This window comes from Crocuta crocuta, unplaced genomic scaffold (genome assembly GCF_008692635.1).
Source record: "Crocuta crocuta isolate KB4526 unplaced genomic scaffold, BGI_CrCroc_1.0 scaffold93, whole genome shotgun sequence".
Lineage (NCBI taxonomy): Eukaryota > Metazoa > Chordata > Mammalia > Carnivora > Hyaenidae > Crocuta > Crocuta crocuta.
This window is the reverse complement of record NW_027529641.1, coordinates 8,756,764-8,777,286: the sequence shown is the minus strand read 5'-3', so window position 1 is coordinate 8,777,286 and position 20,523 is coordinate 8,756,764. Positions and strand designations below refer to the sequence as shown.

General features: G+C 42.6%; 1 protein-coding gene across 1 annotated transcript in view; it reads left to right on the top strand.

Annotated features, from left to right (window-relative positions):
* MTMR10 (myotubularin related protein 10) overlaps positions 1 to 20,241 on the top strand; it is a 52,161-nt gene extending 31,920 nt beyond the window's left edge. Inside the window, exons 7-16 of the mRNA XM_077762420.1 lie at positions 3,926 to 4,097; positions 5,081 to 5,168; positions 5,251 to 5,339; positions 7,921 to 8,051; positions 9,190 to 9,250; positions 9,732 to 9,802; positions 12,275 to 12,444; positions 13,753 to 13,923; positions 17,792 to 17,974; positions 18,542 to 20,241. Of these exons, the coding sequence (XP_077618546.1) occupies positions 3,926 to 4,097; positions 5,081 to 5,168; positions 5,251 to 5,339; positions 7,921 to 8,051; positions 9,190 to 9,250; positions 9,732 to 9,802; positions 12,275 to 12,444; positions 13,753 to 13,923; positions 17,792 to 17,974; positions 18,542 to 19,135 (1,730 nt within the window). The 3' untranslated portion in view covers positions 19,136 to 20,241. The remainder of the gene's footprint in view (positions 1 to 3,925; positions 4,098 to 5,080; positions 5,169 to 5,250; positions 5,340 to 7,920; positions 8,052 to 9,189; positions 9,251 to 9,731; positions 9,803 to 12,274; positions 12,445 to 13,752; positions 13,924 to 17,791; positions 17,975 to 18,541) is intronic.
* The last annotated feature ends 282 nt before the right edge of the window (positions 20,242 to 20,523 follow it).

Sequence of the window (20,523 nt, the reverse complement as noted above, 5' to 3'; positions counted from 1 at the left end):
TGTCCCCAAAGTACAGATTCATCTTTGTGTTAAAATTGATAAGATGTCAGATTATGCTTCTGGTCTGAGGAAGTGAAAACCTGATGTTATCTGCAGCCTCAGTGTTGGCACCTCTACTCCACTGGCAGACGTCGAGCTTGCAAATGCTGGGATGTAACTTCAAGATTGATTTTATTTTATAATTTTATCCTTTTTATGAACTTAAGTTTTAGTGTTAGATTTTCCATTACATGCTTATTTGAAAGCCACTTACAGAGTACATAGTCCATTTGAAACAGTGTAGAAAGTTTTAAAGTTTGTTGCTTGTCAGTTCTTTTAAGATTCTTAGTGTAGCTATACCGGGCTGTGATTGATCTTCCTGTCTCTTGATTACTAGTGGTTCCTGGCCAGCCTCCTGCATCTTTTAGAAATGCAGCTATCCTGTCCCCACCCAAGGCCCAAAGTTCACTTCATTGACTCTGTTGAATTTAACATCACAGCTCTGTTTTTACCCTTTTCACCCTATGGTTTCTAATTCCTGCAGTATCATCAGAGTGATAGTCTTTCTTCTCATATTGTGACCACTTTTATTGTCTTTGTTGCTTGAGGCCATTCTAAATATGGAAGGGGCTAATTTCGTGGAAACTATTGTTGATAATTTCAGCACAGCCTGAGATTAGAGTTCTGAGTATCACAGAATATAGCCAAGGTCAGAAACACCCGCTATCTAGTTTCACTTTGAGTTGGCTAACGAGCTATCCTCAGACTTCACTCAGGTAACTCTCAGGGAGCTGGATCTCCCTAAGATGACTAATTTTTGCCCGTCTGTTGCTGCACCTCTATTAGTAATCCACTGGTAGGGCAGGCCACAGGCATCAGACCTTTGGGACTTCTGGAAAGCATTAGAATTTCCAGACTCTCTAGTGCCAGGTTGAGCATCTGCTACACATTCTCTAATAAGCTCTCCCTGAAGAAGATGTAGAACATACAGCCTAGTCCTGGTTTTTAACAGGTAGGGTTTCAGCAACCCAAGCCTATAAAATAATAAACAATGTAGTATCTCATAGTTTCTGTCACTTGATGTTTAGTAAATTGGTCTTAGTTATATCTTGAGACTAAATCTTGCCAGAGAAACAATCTCATAAACTGTATGTTCTCAGCCTGGCTTACTAAAGTCTGTAACGTCAAAACATTCAAAGATATTTGGTCCTAGACTCCTAGCTGAGGGTATCCTGCCAAACTATTTATGTTGCTCTTTGAAAATTTTGAGTGTGTTCTTTATACTTCTTTTTCTGTTATGTTTATCTCATTGTGTGGCAAGGACCTCTGGTACAGTGTTGAATGGTAGTTGTGATAGCAAGCATCATTTCCATTCCGGGTTTTGATGAGGATGATGTTTATTTGATGAAGATGATGTTTATTGTGTGTTTCTGGTAATTACCCTTTATGAAGTAAGGAAATTCCCTTTTATTCCCAATTTGCTAAAGTTTTTTTTAAATTATGAGTAGGTGTTGAACTCTATCAGATATTTTCCTGCACTTTGAACTGATAATATGGGGGTTATTTCCCCTTTAATTTGATCATATGATGAATTACTTAGATAGTCTAATGTTGAATAGCTTTCTGTGGTTATTGATGCTCTGGAACACTGTGTAAAGTGAGGATTGCCTGGAAATTCCACGAACATTCTGTGTCCTGGAGAGATTACAACTCCCAAGTTCTGTTCATACGTTCTTGTACCTGACCTACTCTGGAGAAGGCTCTGGATGCGGAAAAGGCCAGCTACGTGCTTAGCTTTAGCATTTGTATTTTAAACAAGCCCCGCTAAAATCAGTCACTGGGTAATCACACAGAATCCTTTCTAATCTAGAGTAGCACTGTCCAGGGATGGAAATCCTCTGTGTTGTCCAGTATAGGAGCCACTAGCCACATGGGACTCTTGAGCACTGGAAATGTGGCTGGTACAACTTAAGAACTGCATTTAAAAAAAAATTTTTTTTTAATGTTTTATTTATTTCTGAGAGAGAGAGAGAGAGTGTGTGAGCAGGGGAGGAGCAGAGAGAGAGGGAGACACAGAATCTGTCAGCACAGAGCCCGACATGGGGCTCGAACCCACAAACCGTGAGATCATGACCTGAGCCAAAGTCAGACGCTTAACCGACTGAGGCACCCAGGCGCCCCAAGAACTGCATTTTTAATTTAATTCAATTTAATTTTGTTTTGACTTAAATAGCATATGTTACTAGTGGCTACTATTTGGGGCAGCACAGACTAAGAGTCTCAGCCCCATCTAATTTTCCAGCCTCTCTTCCCCCATCCCTTGCATCCCTAAAGCTCTAGCATACTGTATTTCATTCCTTGGTGTTTTACAGTTATACCGTGTGTTTTGTGTTCTGCTCTGCCCAGCATGCCTACCTCCTCACCAGCCATCTGGTAATGTTTGGCTCATTCCTTAGGACTCTGAACAGTTGTGGTCAAGTCCTGAAGCCTCTCTTGCCCCAGCCTTCGTCTCCAGGGAGTACTCCTGGGCATACTCCAGGGAGTACAGGGGCATACTCCTCTGTACTGCACTCGTATGTCCACCTCACTGTGACTGGTGCTGAGCTCACCCTCTTCTGTCTTGTTAGTGCTTTCAAGACAGAGATAAAACCTTACTTTTAAATTCTCAGGCCTTAGCCCATGGTAGGTTCTCAGAAGATACCTGTCTTGCACCAGGTGTTAAATAGTCCACAGGAATGGGCATGGAGTGTTCATGGGATGATGGAGGGATTTCTGCAGCTACAAGAGAGAATGAGGGTTAGGCAGTAATGGGACATAAAGATCAAGTCAATTATCCAAGGGCTTTTTAAGTAAAACCATGTAGGTTTGCTTGAGGAAGTTGGAAAATGAGCATGAGGGGAAAATCTGGGGCAAGGGTTATGAAGGATTATGAAAGCATGATTTGGGGGGAAATGTCTTGTGGCAGGCTCCAGGCTGGTTTGAGTGCAGCACATGTCAGGGATGTCAGCAGCTTGCAGTGGTGAGACAGGGGACCAGAAAAGATCATGCCATCTGTCACTCTAGATCGCCAGGATAGATGAGACTGACTGCTGTGATGCCCTCTTTCTCTCTGGTCATTCTGCAGGCTCCTGAGGCTGTGGGCATCTCCCGGCAGGTAGCAGCTCTCCTTGATGACAGAGGGCTCCTTGCTAAGGAAGTTCAAGTGTAGGCACTCTGCTGAGATCCCCAGATGGGGTGGCCCTCTGGTGGAGAACAAGGAGCACTTGTGAGCTTATCAAAGGAAAACTGAGTTGATCTAGGAGACCAAGAATTTTATAGTGAGCCATAGAGAGGGTTGAGACATCAGTATCAGAAGGATGAAAGATTTGGACAAGAACAGAGATTATTGGATGCAGTCATTGTTCCAGGCAAAATGTGGAGAAAATGAGCAATGACTTGAATTTACCACCACAGTTGAGGGTAGGAGACTGAGGGAGGCTCGTGAATGGTTTCTATGGAATGGTAGGATGGAAGACCATTGAGAAGGAGAAAATAAGTGGGAGATCTGGGCAGCAGGCATCGCTCATCATTTGGGAAGGTGGTCAGTAACAGGGAGGAGGGAAAATGTATAGCCCGGCAGCTGGAGTGGTGCAGCGTGGTCAGATGAAAGTCTGTTCAAAGTCATGGTGACTTATTTGTGTTTGAATGCGGAAGAGATAGAGCCAGTAGAAGGACAGAAAAACCAGCGGTGCTAAAGAAGTCAGGAAGGAGCTGGATGAGGAAAATGAGTTCTTTTGACAAGAAGAGGGTTGCCTCTTTCTCAGGACTGCTGGGAGCAGTTGGAGCATCTGGCAGAGACACCCCGTCTGAGCATGTTCCTGACAGAGGAAGCGCCCAGAGAGGAGAGGGAATGTGGGATGAAATGTGACCGTTGAAACAAAATTAATAGTATTGCTTTTTCTTTTAGCCAGTAATATTAATGGAATACCCTCAGGAGGCGGCAGTGGGGCCGGTGGTGGCAGCAGCCAAAAGACTCCACTCTTTGAGACGTACTCAGACTGGGACCGAGAAATCAAGAGGACGGGTGCTTCCGGATGGAGAGTTTGTTCTATTAACGAAGGTTACATGATATCCACTTGGTAAGCTCCATTTTTACAGCCTTATTTATAGCTGGAAGTGACTTCTTCTGAATAATAATCACTCTGCTAATAACTTTCAAGTTACAGTGAATGGAATATTTATTTTTAATAATGCTTTCATAATGGGGGCCTGGTGCCTCAGTTGGTTAAGCGGCTGACTCTTGATTTCAGCTCCGCTACTTGCTCTCTAATCTCTCTCTCAAAAATAAATAAGCTTAAAAATAAACAATAAAAAACTGTTTTCATGAATATTTTCATGAATATTCTCTCTTAAAGATGAAAAAAAGAGAAAGGAAGCTGTCTTACAGTGTATTGAGCTTGCCCACTAATGACTGCCGTCCAGTCAGTGAGTCTGTGTGTCTTTTGGGAATGGAATAGGTTAGAAGGTAGTAAAGATTAGGAGCTGAAGCTTTTTGTTTGTTTGTTTAAGTTAATTTATTTATTTTGAGAGAGAAAGACTGTGAGTGGAGGAGGGACAGAGAGAGAGGGAGAGAGAATCCCAAGAATCCCACTGACAGTGTTGGATCTCATGAACCATGAGATCATAACCTGAGCTGAAACCAAGAGTCAGATGTTTAATCAACTGAGCTGCCCAGGTGCCCCCGGAGCTTAAGCTTCTTGGTAGATTTGAGGGTTTGGTTTTAGGTGCCTTGAGTCCTTACCCATAGAGAACAAAGGTAGATATATTTCAGAAACTGAATACAAGTTTGATTAATAATCATTTCGGAGAATGTTTTAGACGTCTCCTTTGAATATTTCCCCCGCTGCAAATACAAATTTCGTGATAATTAACCATATCACACGTATTTCAGACAGAGATGTCTAGGGTCGACTTTGTCCTCCATGGTGCCTACCATGTGGCCACCAAGTAGGGGGCACATTAAATGGGGATAAACATGTTTAATTATATATGGGTCTGTAGAGCACACTTACCTGCCTAAAGCACAGGATTCTTATGTCACGGTTTGCTTTTTCCTCTCCAGCCTTCCAGAATACTTTGTAGTGCCAAGTTCTTTAGCCGACCAAGATCTAAAGATCTTTTCCCATTCTTTTGTTGGAAGAAGGATGCCCGTAAGTACTGTCTGTTGGATTTCATTCATACCGATGTCATCTTTTTCTCCCCGGTGACACAAAGGCTCTGCTTCTCTCCTAGTTCTGGTGCTGGAGCCACTCAAATGGCAGTGCTCTCGTGCGAACGGCCCTCATAAAAGATGTGCTGCAGCAGAGGAAAATCGACCAGAGGTAATCAAGAAATGTTCATTGTTACTTTAGACATTTTTAGTTGTCAGAAATAATACACTAAACTCCTGACGACTTGAAAATAGTTGGAAAGTAGCAAGTTTTATTAATTAGCATATAGTCTATACAAGAATCACCATTTTGAAAGAAATGTGAATATATTAAAATTAACATTTAAGTTATACTAAATAAAATTTAATTCTCTGACTTACAGGACACTCCAGACTCTTACATTCCTCACGTCTTGGTATAACAGTGTTGCCTTGAACGTATTTGCAAAGTGTGATGATTTCCAGCAGAGCTATTTTAGAATAAATCAGACTTTTCTTGTAGTTCAGTGTGTCGTAGGTCTACAGAGTCACAGTAGCTTAAATGGTGGTCTTAATTAGCTACCACATACAAGTTTAGCGTCATCTGCTAAAGTCACTAGTAATCTCCACATTGTTACAGCAGTAGGCATTTCTCAGTGGGCATCACTATTGTTCAGTGTCTCCCTAAAGCCCTCTGAGTCCTGCTTCTTTCCACTTTCCTGAAGCCCCTCTTCCTCACCAGGACTCTGCCCTCTGCAGACATTACCTAGAATCTGTCTCAGGCCACTGCTTCTTCCCATTCTGTATTTCTTTCCTAAAGAAGTTTACCTGTGTTTATGGCTTTAGTAACCATCAGATTTTATCTCCAATGTGACATCTTCCATGTGGAAGTCTAAGAGGCCCTTTAAACTCACTGTGGTCCAAAACCAGACGCCAGCATATGAGCACCACACGTTCTCCCAGCCTGCTCTCAGAAATCCAGGAGTCTTCTTGGACACATTCTCTTTCACCTCCTTCCCCACATTGAGTCCAGCATCAAATTCTGTCACTTCACTTTTTAGAAACCTTACAAACTCTATGTGTCCACCCCAGCTCCACCCCTACCATTTTGTTTTAGGGTGCCCTTATTTCTTCCCTTCTTCCCTCCGTGTCTCATCCACTACCATGCCTGTGGCTCCTGGCCCTGGCCACCCTGGACTTTGCTTTTACCTAGGTTTTCCCATCTTCTGATGTTCAATGTTTGCCTGTGCTTTTCCCTTCTTTTTTTTTTTAAATGTTTTATTTATTTCTAGGAGAGAGAGAGACAGCGTGAGCAGGGGAGGGTCAGAGAGAGAGGGAGTCACAGACTGAAACAGGCTCCAGGCTCTGAGCTGGCAGTCAGCACAGAGCCCGACGCAGGGCTCGAACCCACGAACCGCGAGATCATGACCTAAGCGAAAGTCGGATGCTTAACCGACTAAGCCACCCAGGCGCCCCTGTGCTGTTCCCTTCTGAGCTGCCTGTCTTCATGCTTATTCTCCAGCACTCTCCGCCCTACCCACTTGTACTCCTTTGTTCTTTCTCTTTCATATCAAACATCACTTCCTGAAGATAAGCCTTCCTTTACCTCCTAAATTAGATCAGCCCTCAAGTTATACATTCTCTATGGCTCTCTTAACTTTTCTTCATAACACTTATTTCAGTCTTTAATTGCATATATGTGTTACAGTTTGATAACTGCCTATATTTGCTACTAGGCTCTAAGCTTCTTGGGCTCAAGGGACTATGTTTTACATACCATTGTACATTCAGCATCCAAGAAATACCTGTGATGTTGAATGTTTATTCAATACTTACTAGATAAATGAGGAACAAAGGAACAGATCTTAGAAAACCGGCTCAGAGAGCCTCAAATTATATATCACAGTCTGTTATTGCTATAGCCAGATCTTAGTTTTTTTCCCCCAGTGCCATACTGAAGAAAGGCACATTTGCTGAAGCAAATGACAAGTGACCCTCAAATGACCCTTCAGGAAAGGACTGTTATTTGAATAATCCCTGATGGGTTATCTACCTTGGTCACATTTGAAATGATCTATCTGTCCTGTCACGGTCCAAGCCCAGTATTCACTGCCATGTCGTCTGCTGGTTAGATGCACGGGAAGAGGGGGGTTGGGGGGGAGGGTACATGGGAGGTGCTTCTATTAGAGGGAAGCCAGCAGCACTGCTGGGTTAGAGTTCATTCTAAACCCTCAAAGCCAGTAGCACTTGTAATGTTTTAACTTTATTAAGCTGAGAATTGTTTTAATTCCTTTTATTTTTTCAGCTATCCTGTCTTCATAAGTAGGACAGATTCTCTTTGTTATCACATCTCTCCGTGCCTTTCTCCTTAGACATATTATCTCAGACCCTCTCTGTGTTTCTCCACAGCCAAGCTTGTGTCCACCACAGGACCTTTGCCCTTACCTTCCCTCTGCCTAGAACACTTTCCCTCAGAAGCATGACTTCTAGTCATTTGAGTTTTGGCATCAGTATTACCGCCACAGGAGAGCCTTTGTGACCACGTGACTTGAACTAGCCTGCATTCGCTCAGTTATGCCACCCACAGCATTCACCACAGCCTGTTAACTTTTGGTTACCCAACCACCACCAAAAATAGAAGCCCTGTGAGAGCAGAGGCCCATCCTGTCTTGTTCATCTATCTCCAGCTCTGAGAATAGTGCCTTGGCTCATAATAGGTCTTCCAAAAATATATGTGGCATGAATGAATGACTCAAGGATTTTGTCTTTATTAGGATTTGTAATGCAATAACTAAAAGTCATCCACAGAGAAGTGATGTTTACAAATCAGATTTGGATAAGACCTTGCCTAATATCCAAGAAATACAGGCGGCTTTTGTAAAACTTAAGCACCTATGCGTTGATGGTAATTTCATTTTTATATTATATGTGTGTGTATATATATATATGTATATAGTGAATGGGTGATACGCTATTGTATGAGGCATGTCAGAAAAAATGATAGTCCTTGAAAATATAGAAATAGATCTATTTAAGTAGAGGCACATTGTAATATTCTTGTGTGACAGTATCAGACGCTCTTACAAAATGTAGTGTAAACTGTTTTTTTGTTTTGGAGGAAAAAATAAACCAGTTAAACCACTTTGAAATAAATCATGAATGGTATGGTAAGATACTTCTGGAAAGTGCCAAGGAGAACAGTGAGCTACCTGTACAGACAAACTTCCTAAGATTTCAATGCACACGGTTATATTTTGAGATAAGGGACTTGACATGGATTTCAAACAGAGCCATGTTGTAATCTGTGTGGCCTCAAATTCTAATACATGTGTCTGAGGAAGTGCTTCTCAGGCACTTTCATTGTGCCCCGGGGGATGACTCACATGAAAGCATCTCTGGCATAAGTGAGTCCTCCTTGAAGTGTGCACAGAGTCCTAGTTACCTGGGAGCCAGGAGAGGCGGCCATGTGGCAAGTCTGCAGTGATGAGCGGGCGCTTGCCTGGAAGGAGAGCTGGAGAGAGTCATGGTGTGTTAAAAAAGCACAGTGACATGAATTATCATCAACCATCTGGTAATTGGAACGTTACTAAAGCCTGGAGTTTGTGAGGTGAGCGACGTCTTGAGACAGGCCAGGCAGGACTGAGTCAGGGCAGTACAAGCCCTGCAGGAAGGTGCCCTCATTCCTGCCGTCTTCACAGAATCCATGCGCTGAGAAGCAGCTCTGGCAGCAGGGGAGGGAAGAGAAAAGCAGGGAGGGCGGGTCTGCAGTCAGGAGGCTGTGAGTAGGGAGTGCCAGAATCCGGGGGTGGGCTGACCAGGAAGGTGGGAACCACTGACTCTTAGGAGGCAGAGGTGGTTAGACTCTCCAGGACTTCCCTGAAATCCGCCAGGGGAGTGTTTGTTTTGTTTTTTTTATAGAACTGTAACATGTCTTCTCAAAGGATTATATTATTATAATATAATATTTTATTATATGTGATTAATATAATCACTTATATTATNCTTTTTTTTTTTTTTTAACTTTTTATTTTGAATAACTATAGACTCACAGGAGATGCAAACAGTCCAGCGCTCCACAGACTCCTCACCCAGCTTCCTCCAGTGGTAACAACTTCTATAACTAGAATATAGTATCAAAACCAAGAAATTGACAGTGGTGTAATATATAGACCTTACTCAGATTTCACCAATGTGTGTGAGGGGGGTGGGTATTCTGTGCATTTTTATTGCATGTGTGGATCCATCAGCCACCACCACAGCCACAATACCAAACTACTGTATCACCGCAAAGGCCCTTCATGCTGCCCCTGCAGAGCTGTGTCCCCTTCTCCATCTCTGTGTTTTGCGATTTCAAAAATGTCCTGTACATCAGCACCCTTTTTATAAAAGGGTTAATGAATTTCCCTGATAGAAAAATCAAGCATACTCTGTTGAAGAGTCATTTAAATGCTGATGAAAGGTGCAAAGGTTATTGAGAACACAGTATAGCGAAAGATTAGATGTGCTTGATTTCAAGTACTTTTAAAGAAATATTTATAGTGGAAATTTTATTTTCTTAACAGTATTTTTCCCTTTCTCTTTTCAGGGCTTTCCTTACACATGCAGCAGAACTCGTGTATGTGCTAGAGAGCAAGCGTCTGTCTGTAGTCCTGCAAGGTAATTCATTACTGAAAATACTGATCACCATGCTAGCCACCATGGTAACTGTCCGCATGCAAGTAGATGACACTACTCCTAGCCCACCTGGGACACTACAGATTCTGCCACAAAGACCACAGGTAGAAGGGAGTCTGGTTTTCTGCCCAGTGTTAAGCCTGCCTTCCTGTATTGTGGGAAGGGTTGGGTCACAGCTCCTGACAGTCATACAGAGTGTTAGTCTTGGCAGATCATCCTTCCTATGTAATCTTACTACATTTTGAATTCATACAAATTTCAACTTAAATGCCTCTGGATATGCTAGATAGGACTCTACAGAAATAGTTGGGTATCAAAAAATTGACTGAAATTATAGGGGCGCCTGGGTGGCTTAGTCGGTTAAGCAGCCGACTTTCGCTTAGGTCATGATCTCGTGGTTCGTGGGTTCGAGCCCCGCGTTGGGCTCTGAGCTGACAGCCAGCCCAGAGCCTGGAGCCGGTTTCAGAGTCTGTGACTCCCTCTCTCTCTGACCCTCCCCTGCTCACGCTGTCTCTCTCTCTCTCCTAGAAATAAATAAAACATTAAAAAAAAAATTAAATTGGCACTATATGTTAACTAACTTGGATTTCAATAAAATTTAAAAATTAAAAAAAGAATAGCCAATTATCTGAATTTTGTCTAATGTTTAGTAGGAGTAAAGTGCAATATAAAAATGTTTCAGTTAAGTGAAGGATAATCATTTAAATAAATTTAACAGCTAACAGAATTTCTAAGCTTACTGATATAGTTTAAAAAACCATGTACTACCTACCTTATTTTATAATATATTTCATGTTGCATAGTTTATGAATATACTACGCTACTGAAGCTTACAAAAGTATTTTTATCAACTGTCAAATTTAACAGACTTTAGCAAAGTGAAGATATTTAAAACCCTTAGGGGGGAAAAAGAGTACTGTTACTATTTCAAGTAATCGTTAACTGATGCCATCAGAGTTTCTTAATTCACAAATAAATTCAGAGTCCTGCAATCCAGTAATTTCTCCTCTCAGCCAGCGGGTGTTCTGATCCTATTGCAAAAATCCTACTTACCACATGTCTCGATGGATTTGTATAATTCAAAAAGGTTAGAAGAGATACTAAGCCTGCATTTTAGTAACACTTTATTTAGAATGTGTTTTTGAAATAGTTTATTGAGGTATAATTTGCATATTATAAAATAAACCCATTCTGAATGTGGAAATCAAAAATTTTAGTACCTATACAGAGTATAGAGTTCAGAGCCCAGTTTTATAAATTATTTACCACACCAAAATACTCCTTGTGCCCCAGCCCCAGATAACCACCAATGTGCTTTCTGTTTCTCCAGATTTGCTTTCCGAGATGTCCCATGTAAAGGGAATCAGACAATATGTGATCTGTTGCCTCTTCTTTTATTTAACATACATGTTTTTGAGGTTCATCCATGTAGCATGTATCAGCAGTTTGTTCCTTTTTATTTCTGAATAGTATTCCTTTATAAATACTGCATTATATTTATACATTTACCCATTGTCAGACATTGAGTTATTTCCATTTTGTGGCTATTATGAATTCTGCTGCTGTGAACATTTATGTAAAAGTCGCCGTGGGGACATACTTTTTTATTTCTTGTGGGTTGGTACTTAGAAGTGGGAAATTGCTCAGTTACAGGAGTTGCCATCATTAAAGAATGATGTCGGTTTTACGCTTTCTTAGACTCTAAGTTATCAGGTTGAAGTACTCTTCCTAGTTTGCTGAGAGTTTTTATCCAGAATGAACTTTGGATTTTTATCACACAGAGGCTTTTTATGCATCTAATGAGATGATTATGTTATTCTTGCCAGTTATTTTATTTATCTGAAGTGTTACTTTGTCAGATGCCACCCTTGTTTTCCTGGAATAAATTCTTGCATTCATGAGATGATATGATTTGCTTCTATTTTATTGATGACTTTTACAATCTAATCATAAGGGATACTGTTGTATAGTTTTTTTCTGATTTCGTTGGCTGGCTTTCATATCAAGATATTACTGGCATTATTGAAAAAGACACCAGCTATAACAGACGGGAGGAAAATATTTTCCACCTTTTCAAACAGCGGTGGACAATCCCATTCCCCTTGTTCACTTCTGAGTCACCATGTGGAATTGCCAGTAGTAAAATTCATGTTCTTAGGGAACAGAAGACTGGACTCTTGAAAAATTTCCATCCCAAACTACTGAAATGTAAAAAGTGTGAGGAATCTGCTCTATTATCTGGAAAATATTCCTATATAAAAGATTATTTCCCATTAAACACTGATTGAGCTGAAAGTCTATAATATTTTAGAGTTGCTGGAATCCACTGAACTCTCCTAACATGGATTATTTTGAAGGCAGCCCAAGCAGAGAATAATGTAGTATCCACTTGACCTTCCCTTTCTCTCTCAGTGTTTTTCTATGTAGTAATTTTCTTTCCATTTTTCTTAACAGAGGAGGAGGGAAGAGACTTGAGCTGTATGGTAGCTTCTCTTGTTCAATTGATGCTGGATCCCCATTTTAGGACAATTACTGGATTTCAGAGTCTGATCCAGAAGGAGTGGGTAATGGCTGGATATCAGTTCCTGGACAGGTGCAACCACTTAAAGCGATCAGAGAAAGAGGTAACAATCTCATTGCTTATTGTGAGTCTGTTAGTATACAGAAGGCAAAATTCACGTTGTCATGTGAAGAGCTGTTCTTTCTGTAAAGAGACCCGGAGGCATTTTAAATATTGCATTTAGCACCGCTTTGCTTCCTTAGTCCAAGACTAACGAGATTAGCGTCCAAATTGATGTACTTATGCAGATAATTGTAATTATACAAGTAAAATTCCAAAAAAATTGTCTGTTGAATTTCTCCAAGTTGAGAAGTACTTGATAAAATGCTGTATTATCCCTCTGCAAAGCAAATAACGAGCACATCAGGTATTTTGAAAAAATCAGTTTTGGAATATCACATTTTCTTAAAATGGGGCACATATGTTAAGAGTGGAAGGTTTGAGAGGGACATCTTTATAACAACTGCGGGCACAGTGGCTGCCACGGATGCAGAGGTAGGAGAGCCTGTGAAAGGCCCGCAGGCATCTCACAGATGTGGTTGTTTCAGAAGCACCGGCTGACTGAACAATATAAACTGCCATCTGAGGAAATCTCAACAGTGAATACTTCACTTAAAAGATGCTAGGGGTGCCTGGGTGGCCTCTGACTCTTGATTTTTGCTCAGGTCATGATCTCAATGGTTCGTGAGTTTGAGCCCTATATCAGGCTCCACACTGCCAGGGCAGAGCCTGCTTGGGATTCTCTTGTCTCTCTCTGCCCCACCCCTGCCCACTCTCACGCTCTTTTTCTTTGAAATAAATAAATAAGTGAAGTAATAAATAAATTAATTAATTAGTTTTAAAAAAGGTGCTAGGACTCCAGGATACACTAGCTGTCATCAGCTGCTGTACTTGGGGATCCACCATGTGACCTACAGGCTAATGCCAACTGTTTTCTGAAACTGGGACGTTTTCCGGTTGCTGACCTGCATGGTGCACCAAAAGCTAATTACAGAAGTTATTTTTTGGTTTGAGATTGTTGGTTTTTTGTTTTTGTTTGTTTTCAACATTCTAAAGAATTATTTCCAGGATAAGCTTAATCACATTTTAATATCCCCCATTCATACGGTGACACTTGCCCTTCTGTTTACTTTGCCATTTCAGCGATACTATGCAAGTAAGGGCTGTGATGTTTATCACAGTTGAACATACTTCTTAGGTTTGACATGAGCTGGTTTAACCTATTTGCATATCCTTGGCTTAGCCACGGAGCCAGGTGTTTTAAGCTTAGCTGTTTTCTTATTCTCTTCCTTAGTAAAAGCAGTAAGTTTGGAAATAAATGTGAACAACTGAAGGACATTAAATCATCCCATTTTCTGTTTGTATGTGCCAGTCTCCCTTATTTTTGCTGTTCTTGGATGCCACATGGCAGCTGTTGGAACAATACCCGGCGGCCTTCGAGTTCTCAGAGACCTACTTGGCCGTGCTGTACGACAGCACCCACATCTCCCTTTTTGGCACCTTCCTGTTCAACTCTCCTCACCAACGGGTGAAACAAAGCACGGTAAGTGATGCTATAGCAATAGCTACTTCTCTTTTTTTCTTCTACAACTTTGTTGATATAGAATTGAAGTACAATTAGCTGCATTTTTTAATATGTAAATTAAAACAATCTGAAGCTACCATTTTAAGCTGTAATTCCTGAATTAACTATATAAAAACATAAAAATTTAGAAAGCTATTTCATTTTTATGACTGAGCATTTTAGGTATTTTTCTCTGATGTACATTGTTCATAATAACTCCATTTTTAGGGCTTCTGGCTGGTTTAATCAGTAGAGCATGCGACTCTTAGTCTCAAGGCCCAGAGTTCAAGCCCTGCGTTGGGCATGGAGCCTGCTTGAAAAGAAAAGAGGGATGCCTTGGTGGCTCAGTCAGTTAAGCTCAGAGCCTGGAATCTGCTTTAGATTCTCCCTCTCTGTCCCTTCCCTGCTTGCGCTCTGTCTCTTTCTCTCTCTGCCAAAAATAAATTTAAATAAATAAATAAAAAAGAAAATGTGGTATGTAGCAATTTAAAAAAAACCGTTTTCAAAGATGTAAATTATTTCAATCACCCTAAATGCTTTTATATTTATATTTTGACATTTAGGCTGTCCAGATGAGTAATTAAAAGGTCCTGTTTGAGGACTTTTATTTCCTAGAATAAAAGCTGTACAAAAGCAAGAACATTTTCCTCAAGAGTTCTGTGGAGAAGGAATGTCAGAGATGCAGGGCAGGCCTGGTGCTAGACTCCATTCTCGGCAGGTACTAGCTGCTTAGGTAGCCTCAGAACCAGTCCCACGTGCCACACAGCAGTCCTGTTGGGTAGGATGTTCAGTTTGTAGTCACAGTTCATTGACCTAGAGGAAGAATCATGACTAAGGAGGGTCTCAAGCCAAACTTGAAGCTAACTTCTGATTGCCTCTGGTAGAACCTTTCAGAACCCTGGGTTCTGGCTCACCCACTTTTGAACCGACACTGGGAACAGCTGATAAATGTTGCAGTAACCACAGAGAGAAACAGAAAGGGCAGCTTTTGCGGTCCTCAGCCTTGGCACTAAGGCCCTGGTCCAGGCGATGTGGCCTGGTGTAATGTGAGTCTTGCCCAGGGTTGGGAAACCTGAATCCTGGCCCTGGTCTGGGAGAATAGTGAGCCCAGGTTCCTCATCTGTAAACAGTGAAGCATTGTGCTTCACTGTTTGCTAAAGAAATGAATTATTCTGGATTGTGGATGTGAAAGACAAAGTGCACTAGACATTTAAGGCGATGATTTCATTCAGGCTATTACAATAGGGAGACCTGTATTAATGAGGAACATCCCAAAGAAAAGGAAGGGGCCCAGGGCTTGTTATGAGAGGAGGGAGACGGGTGGGAGGTGGACCTGGTCTTACCTCAGAGCAGGGGAGCCGTGTCTCAGCGGGGCTGCTCTCCAGGGACTCAGGGTCAGAGAAACTCAACACTGCCATTGCGTTTTTATGTTTGATCAGAGAGTTTGTGAAGGAAGTTTTATAAAATACATTCTGTGCTTCCCTAAAAGAACGTAACCTCTCCCAGTACTGTACTCAGACAGTGGTAGTCTGGGGCCCCTGAAATGTGGGAGACTGTATGTTCCTAAACTAAATGGTCTCTGACGTGCTCCTTCTCGTTCCTTGTTCGCTGGGCATCATCAGGTTTGTGCCCCTTGCTTTGCTTTAGACTGTACTGCACCTGGTGGTGTTTGCCTGCCCGTCATACTCCTCTCCTTTCACTGCCCCGTGCACACGCCCATGCCCACCCCTGGGCATGCTTGCACGCGCACACACACACAGACACACACCATGTGAGCCTTCAGAATGCACATAAGGCTAGGAAATCAGATAGCCTTGTTAGACATAGAACATTCAACGTAAAATGCCAGTACATTGGCCCTGAGGTCCCAGTGACTGCAGTGAGTGCCTTGGGCAGGCACTGAGTAGAGGACTCTGTGGAGCCCAGGTTGGATCCTGGAGACACACACTACACCCTGCTACTTGGCTGGATTCTGGATGTGCCAAGATAAGTTTACAAATAGCTTTCGGTGCAGGAATAAAAGTTAAATATTTTTAAAAAGTATATCATCTGAGGGCACCTGGGTGGCTCAGTTGGTTAAACAACTGACTCTTGATTTTGGCTCAGGTCATGATCTCATGGTTCATGAGTTCAAGCCCCACATCATCTAGGAGCCTGCTTAAGGTTCTCTCTCCTCTCCCTCTCTCACTCTGCCCCTCTCATCAATGCTCTCTTTCTTGCTCTCTCGAAATAAATAAGTAGACTTTAGAAAAAGTAGATCATCTGCTTTCCCTGGTCCATGCTCTAGTGTTTTTTTTTATTTTTTTTTAACCTGGCCTTTTCCAAAAGCTTTTTCTAGTGAGTACTAGCATGGATCCCTCTGGCTCTCAGCTCTTCATACTTATGATTTAATGTAACAGCCAGATTGAAGGCCATCAGTGCCGCCTGAGGGCTCCTGGGAAACGGGCTGTTGATGTAAGCTCCTGAGAGCACGACCACTGTTCTTATTACCCAGTCCCTTCTGTAAGGACATTTCCTTCTTTTCTGAGGCCACCTTAGATGCTCATGGCCAGGTACTCTTTGTGGAAAATCTGATCTTTGGAGACCAACATTTTTAATTTTCACATTTTAAAAAAAAGATGACTGTTTTATATATTTTTCTAGAAGGGCCATTAAAACCACTCTTAACAATACTATCTTTTTTAAAGCAAATGGGTTGTTTCTACATGCATATATATGATGAAATTTTAAGTAAAAAATTATTTTATTATACTGGGTACTTGATTACAAAAGGACATTTTGTAAAATGCCTTGTGTTTTTAGGTAGCTTACCTATTTCCTGCTGGCCCCAAGCCACCATTACGACATAGGTTTCATATTTGGTCACACCTGTGGCATGGAGCTGGTGTCCTGACCACAGCACTTCTTTACTAATAATATTGAGTATTAGCCTTTTTTCTAATTTCCAAACAAGTTCTTGGTTTTTTGGAGAATACTAAAAAGTACAGAGCAGAAAATAAGAATCAGTCCTCTCCCACCATCCAAGGACTCTCCAGAGAACTAACCTGCATAAAGTGGTGTGCCAACCTGCTTTTGTCCCTCAGCCAAGACAATGGCCTCTTTATCCACGTCACTGAGTACAGCTGTGTGGTTTGATGTGCCTCACCTCTTCCACACAGAGGCAGTGGGCTGCCCCCTGCAGTGTTGTGGCACTGCGTCAGCAGGCCGCCTGAGCCCACCATGGGCTAGAGGCAGGCTCCTGGGAGCAAGAGGCCTGGCCTCAGTGTGTAGTCTTCGTGGTTGTGGCCAAATGCCAGGACTGTGTGTGCAGAGGGTGTGGATTCCCTCCTTCCTGCTCCTGAGTTGTGGTTCAGATTCTGAAGGTCACTGGATAATGACCTTACTATGACGTGTGACTGTGCACTTAGAAAATGAGGTACAATAGACGGCGGTGTATTGCCATGCACAGGTCGTCCTGCACATCTACTCACCAAGTTCTGTACCCAGCAGGTGATTGCGTAAATGTATCCTGTACTCAGTAAAATGCTACACTTAACAAAAGTCACTGGGACACCTTTAAGATTTTATGGTGTATGGCTTTGTGAAATTTTACTTGCTCAGAGGGTACAGCATCCTTGGTGGCTTCTGGAAGAAAAGGTGCTCTCGTTGCTAACATAGGGTGTGAGATGTCCCTCTGATTCGAGGTGCCAGGAATGTCTCTTCTCTCAAAGCAAAACATGCTGCTCCCAGGGGGCTAGAGTTGTGCCAGTCCAGAAAATTCCACTTAGGGAATGACTCCTCAAAAAATAATAATAATGAGAAAATCTTTCATTTGTCATCTTCTCATAAATGTTCAAATATTTTGCAGGAATTTGCTATAAGCAAAAATATCCAGCTGGGTGATGAAAAGGGTTTAAAATTCCCCTCAGTTTGGGACTGGTCTCTCCAATTTACAGCAAAGGATTGCACTCTATTCCATAACCCCTTGTACATCGGAAAGAGCATGCCCTGTGTACAGAATGGTTCTGTGAAGGCTTTCAAACGGACGAAGGTAAAATATAAAAACACACCAACAAGAGAAACATGGTGATTGCTCACACCTAACAAAGTCATATTTTTGGAACATAGAGTATTAAGATCCAAGTCACTTCCCTTGATGACACTGCCAGTGCAGATTTTGAGGGATCATTTCGCTTTGTAACTGAAATGACCATGCCCTGACTTTTCTTCTTGGTGACTGAGACCCACAGAGCCTGGGAGGCCCCATTCTTGAAGCCCATCCACTTGCCTTTCTTTCTAGAATCAGCCAGGTCCTAGATTTCTCCCTAACCCGGAAGTCTTAGAAATCTTCCCGTTGGCAGAATAACGAACAAGATGTACCCCTCCCCGCCGACAGACAGGCCAGCACTAATGGCCTAAGCAGAGCTGGCTGCTAGCTAGTGGAAGTCCCACAGAGAAGGATAGGGAGGAGGGTTGCAAGTGAGGAACAAAATGTTTCTTATGGCCGCCATTCCTTCCTTTTGTCCTCACACCAAGTTTATTTTGCTACCAAGCCTCTCCTGTCTTTGCAAAGGGGGAGGCTCCGGGGAGGTAACGCTGAGATCTCTCTTCTGTCCAGAAAGGCTACAGCTCCACGCTGAGGGGAATGCCGGCTTCCTTGAAGAACGGGATCGTCACCGACCAGGACCTGGTCCCAAGGAGAAACTCCTTGATCCTGAAGGGAAAGCCGGAGCAGCCTCCACAGCCCAGCGGCCGGGCCCTTGAGGTGGAACAGTATCTCCGAGAGTGGTTCTCCCGGCCGGTGGACCTGCACGGCGCCCTTCTGCCGCACGTCTCCGGGACACATGTCAAACTCTGGAAGCTGTGCTACTTCCGCTGGGTCCCCGAGGCCCAGATCAGCCTCGGGGGCTTCATCACCGCCTTCCATAGGCTGTCCCTGCTGGCCGATGAGGTGGATGTGCTCCGCAGGACGCTGCGGCAGCACCGGGCCGGCCCCCTGGAGGCCCGCTGCCTGGAGCCAGACCAGAGCCGGATGTACTTCCGGGTGGGCGGCCCGCAGGCAGCAGGGACACCCGAGTTCCTGTCCTCGTCGTTCCCCTTCTCTCCTGTGGGCAACCTGTGCCGGCGGAGCATTTCGGGAACGCCGCTGAGCAAGTTCTTGAGTGGGGCCAAAATCTGGTTATCTACAGAGACGCTGGCAAACGAAGACTAAACGCCCGTTTTCTGAACGTTTTGAGGGGAGCCACAAACGGACTTCCTCCGAATCAGAATTGCTAACCTTAGGCGTTTGAGGCTCTAATAGTTTCACATGTCAGAATAACAGTTGAAATTTGCACTAATATTTAAAAACAAATTAACACTTCTTCACAATTCTTTTTTAAATGACCTTTTCTTTTTCTATCTTCTGTCATTTTTGGTCTGGCTCAGTTTCAGGTGATCTGTAGGCAGACATTCCCCTACTCTTACTACTGTGAGCAAACAAATCAGGTTTTGTCTGTGACATCAGTTTTGTCTGCATCCACTTTCTCTCACCAGCCTTTAAAGGTTGCCTGATCCTCAGCCTAGCACCCCAAAGAAGCAGGCATTTGGAAAGCTAAGAAGTTAACATTTAGTCTATTTTCAAGAGCATTCTGTCAGCACTAATAGGTATTGATGTATTTTTTTGGTCACTTTCTATTCTATTTGAACTCACCTGAGGGTTCAGTGTTCCAAGGCCATAATTTATTTTAGATCACCTTGTTTGGGACCGTAGATCACTGTGTTTTAAAATCATGAGTTTGCTTTTAACTTCCCAGGACTAACTATAAAATGATATGCACTGCTGACTTTAAAAGCATTTGCTGTAGATAATATAAACTTAGAAGTGCCTTTGACATTGAGGTCTGTATAACACAAAGTAAAACACAGCTTTCAGTTTTTAAAATCAGGGTGTTAAAAACTTGCATATTGGAAATAGCCTTTTCACCGCTGAGCTTCATACCAATAGCCAGGAGTCCCCAAAACTACATTTCCTTCCCTCTGAAAGTCCATGAGGACGCAGCAGGCCTGTGGGGTGGTCAGTGTTGGTGTGACAGCAGCGGGAGCCAGTGCTGTTGGCACCGAAGCCCACCCTCCAAAATACAGGGTTTGCTCAGAGGGATTTGGGGCACTTCTGGCCAGTATTTCCAGTCTGGTAAACTTGTTGGCACTTTCCCTTGGAAATCACTAATGAGATCATGGTCCGAGGCCACCTGCACAGAGCTCCCTCCTCCTGCCAACAGAGTTCTTAGTGGTTAGATTTAGCCAACAGGAGAAATAAAAGTGTACTTCTCTCAGNTTTGTGCCCCCCCCCCTCACTTCTGTGCCCACCCTGTTGCCTGTGTACACGATGGAGGTTTTCAAACTGGGCTGTTTCTGAAACTGCCATCTTAAGCTTTAGAAAAGTTTTATAGTGAAGTGGCTAGCTTCTTTTCCAAAACCAGTTTTTTCAAAGCAGCATGCTTTGTGTAATGAATAGCTGTTTCAAAATGTTTGACTTACTCACCTTTTTAAAGTTGATGTCTGAACTTAAACGGACAGAAGTTCTTACAAAATGTCTTAGGAAATTTGTCTTACGGATAA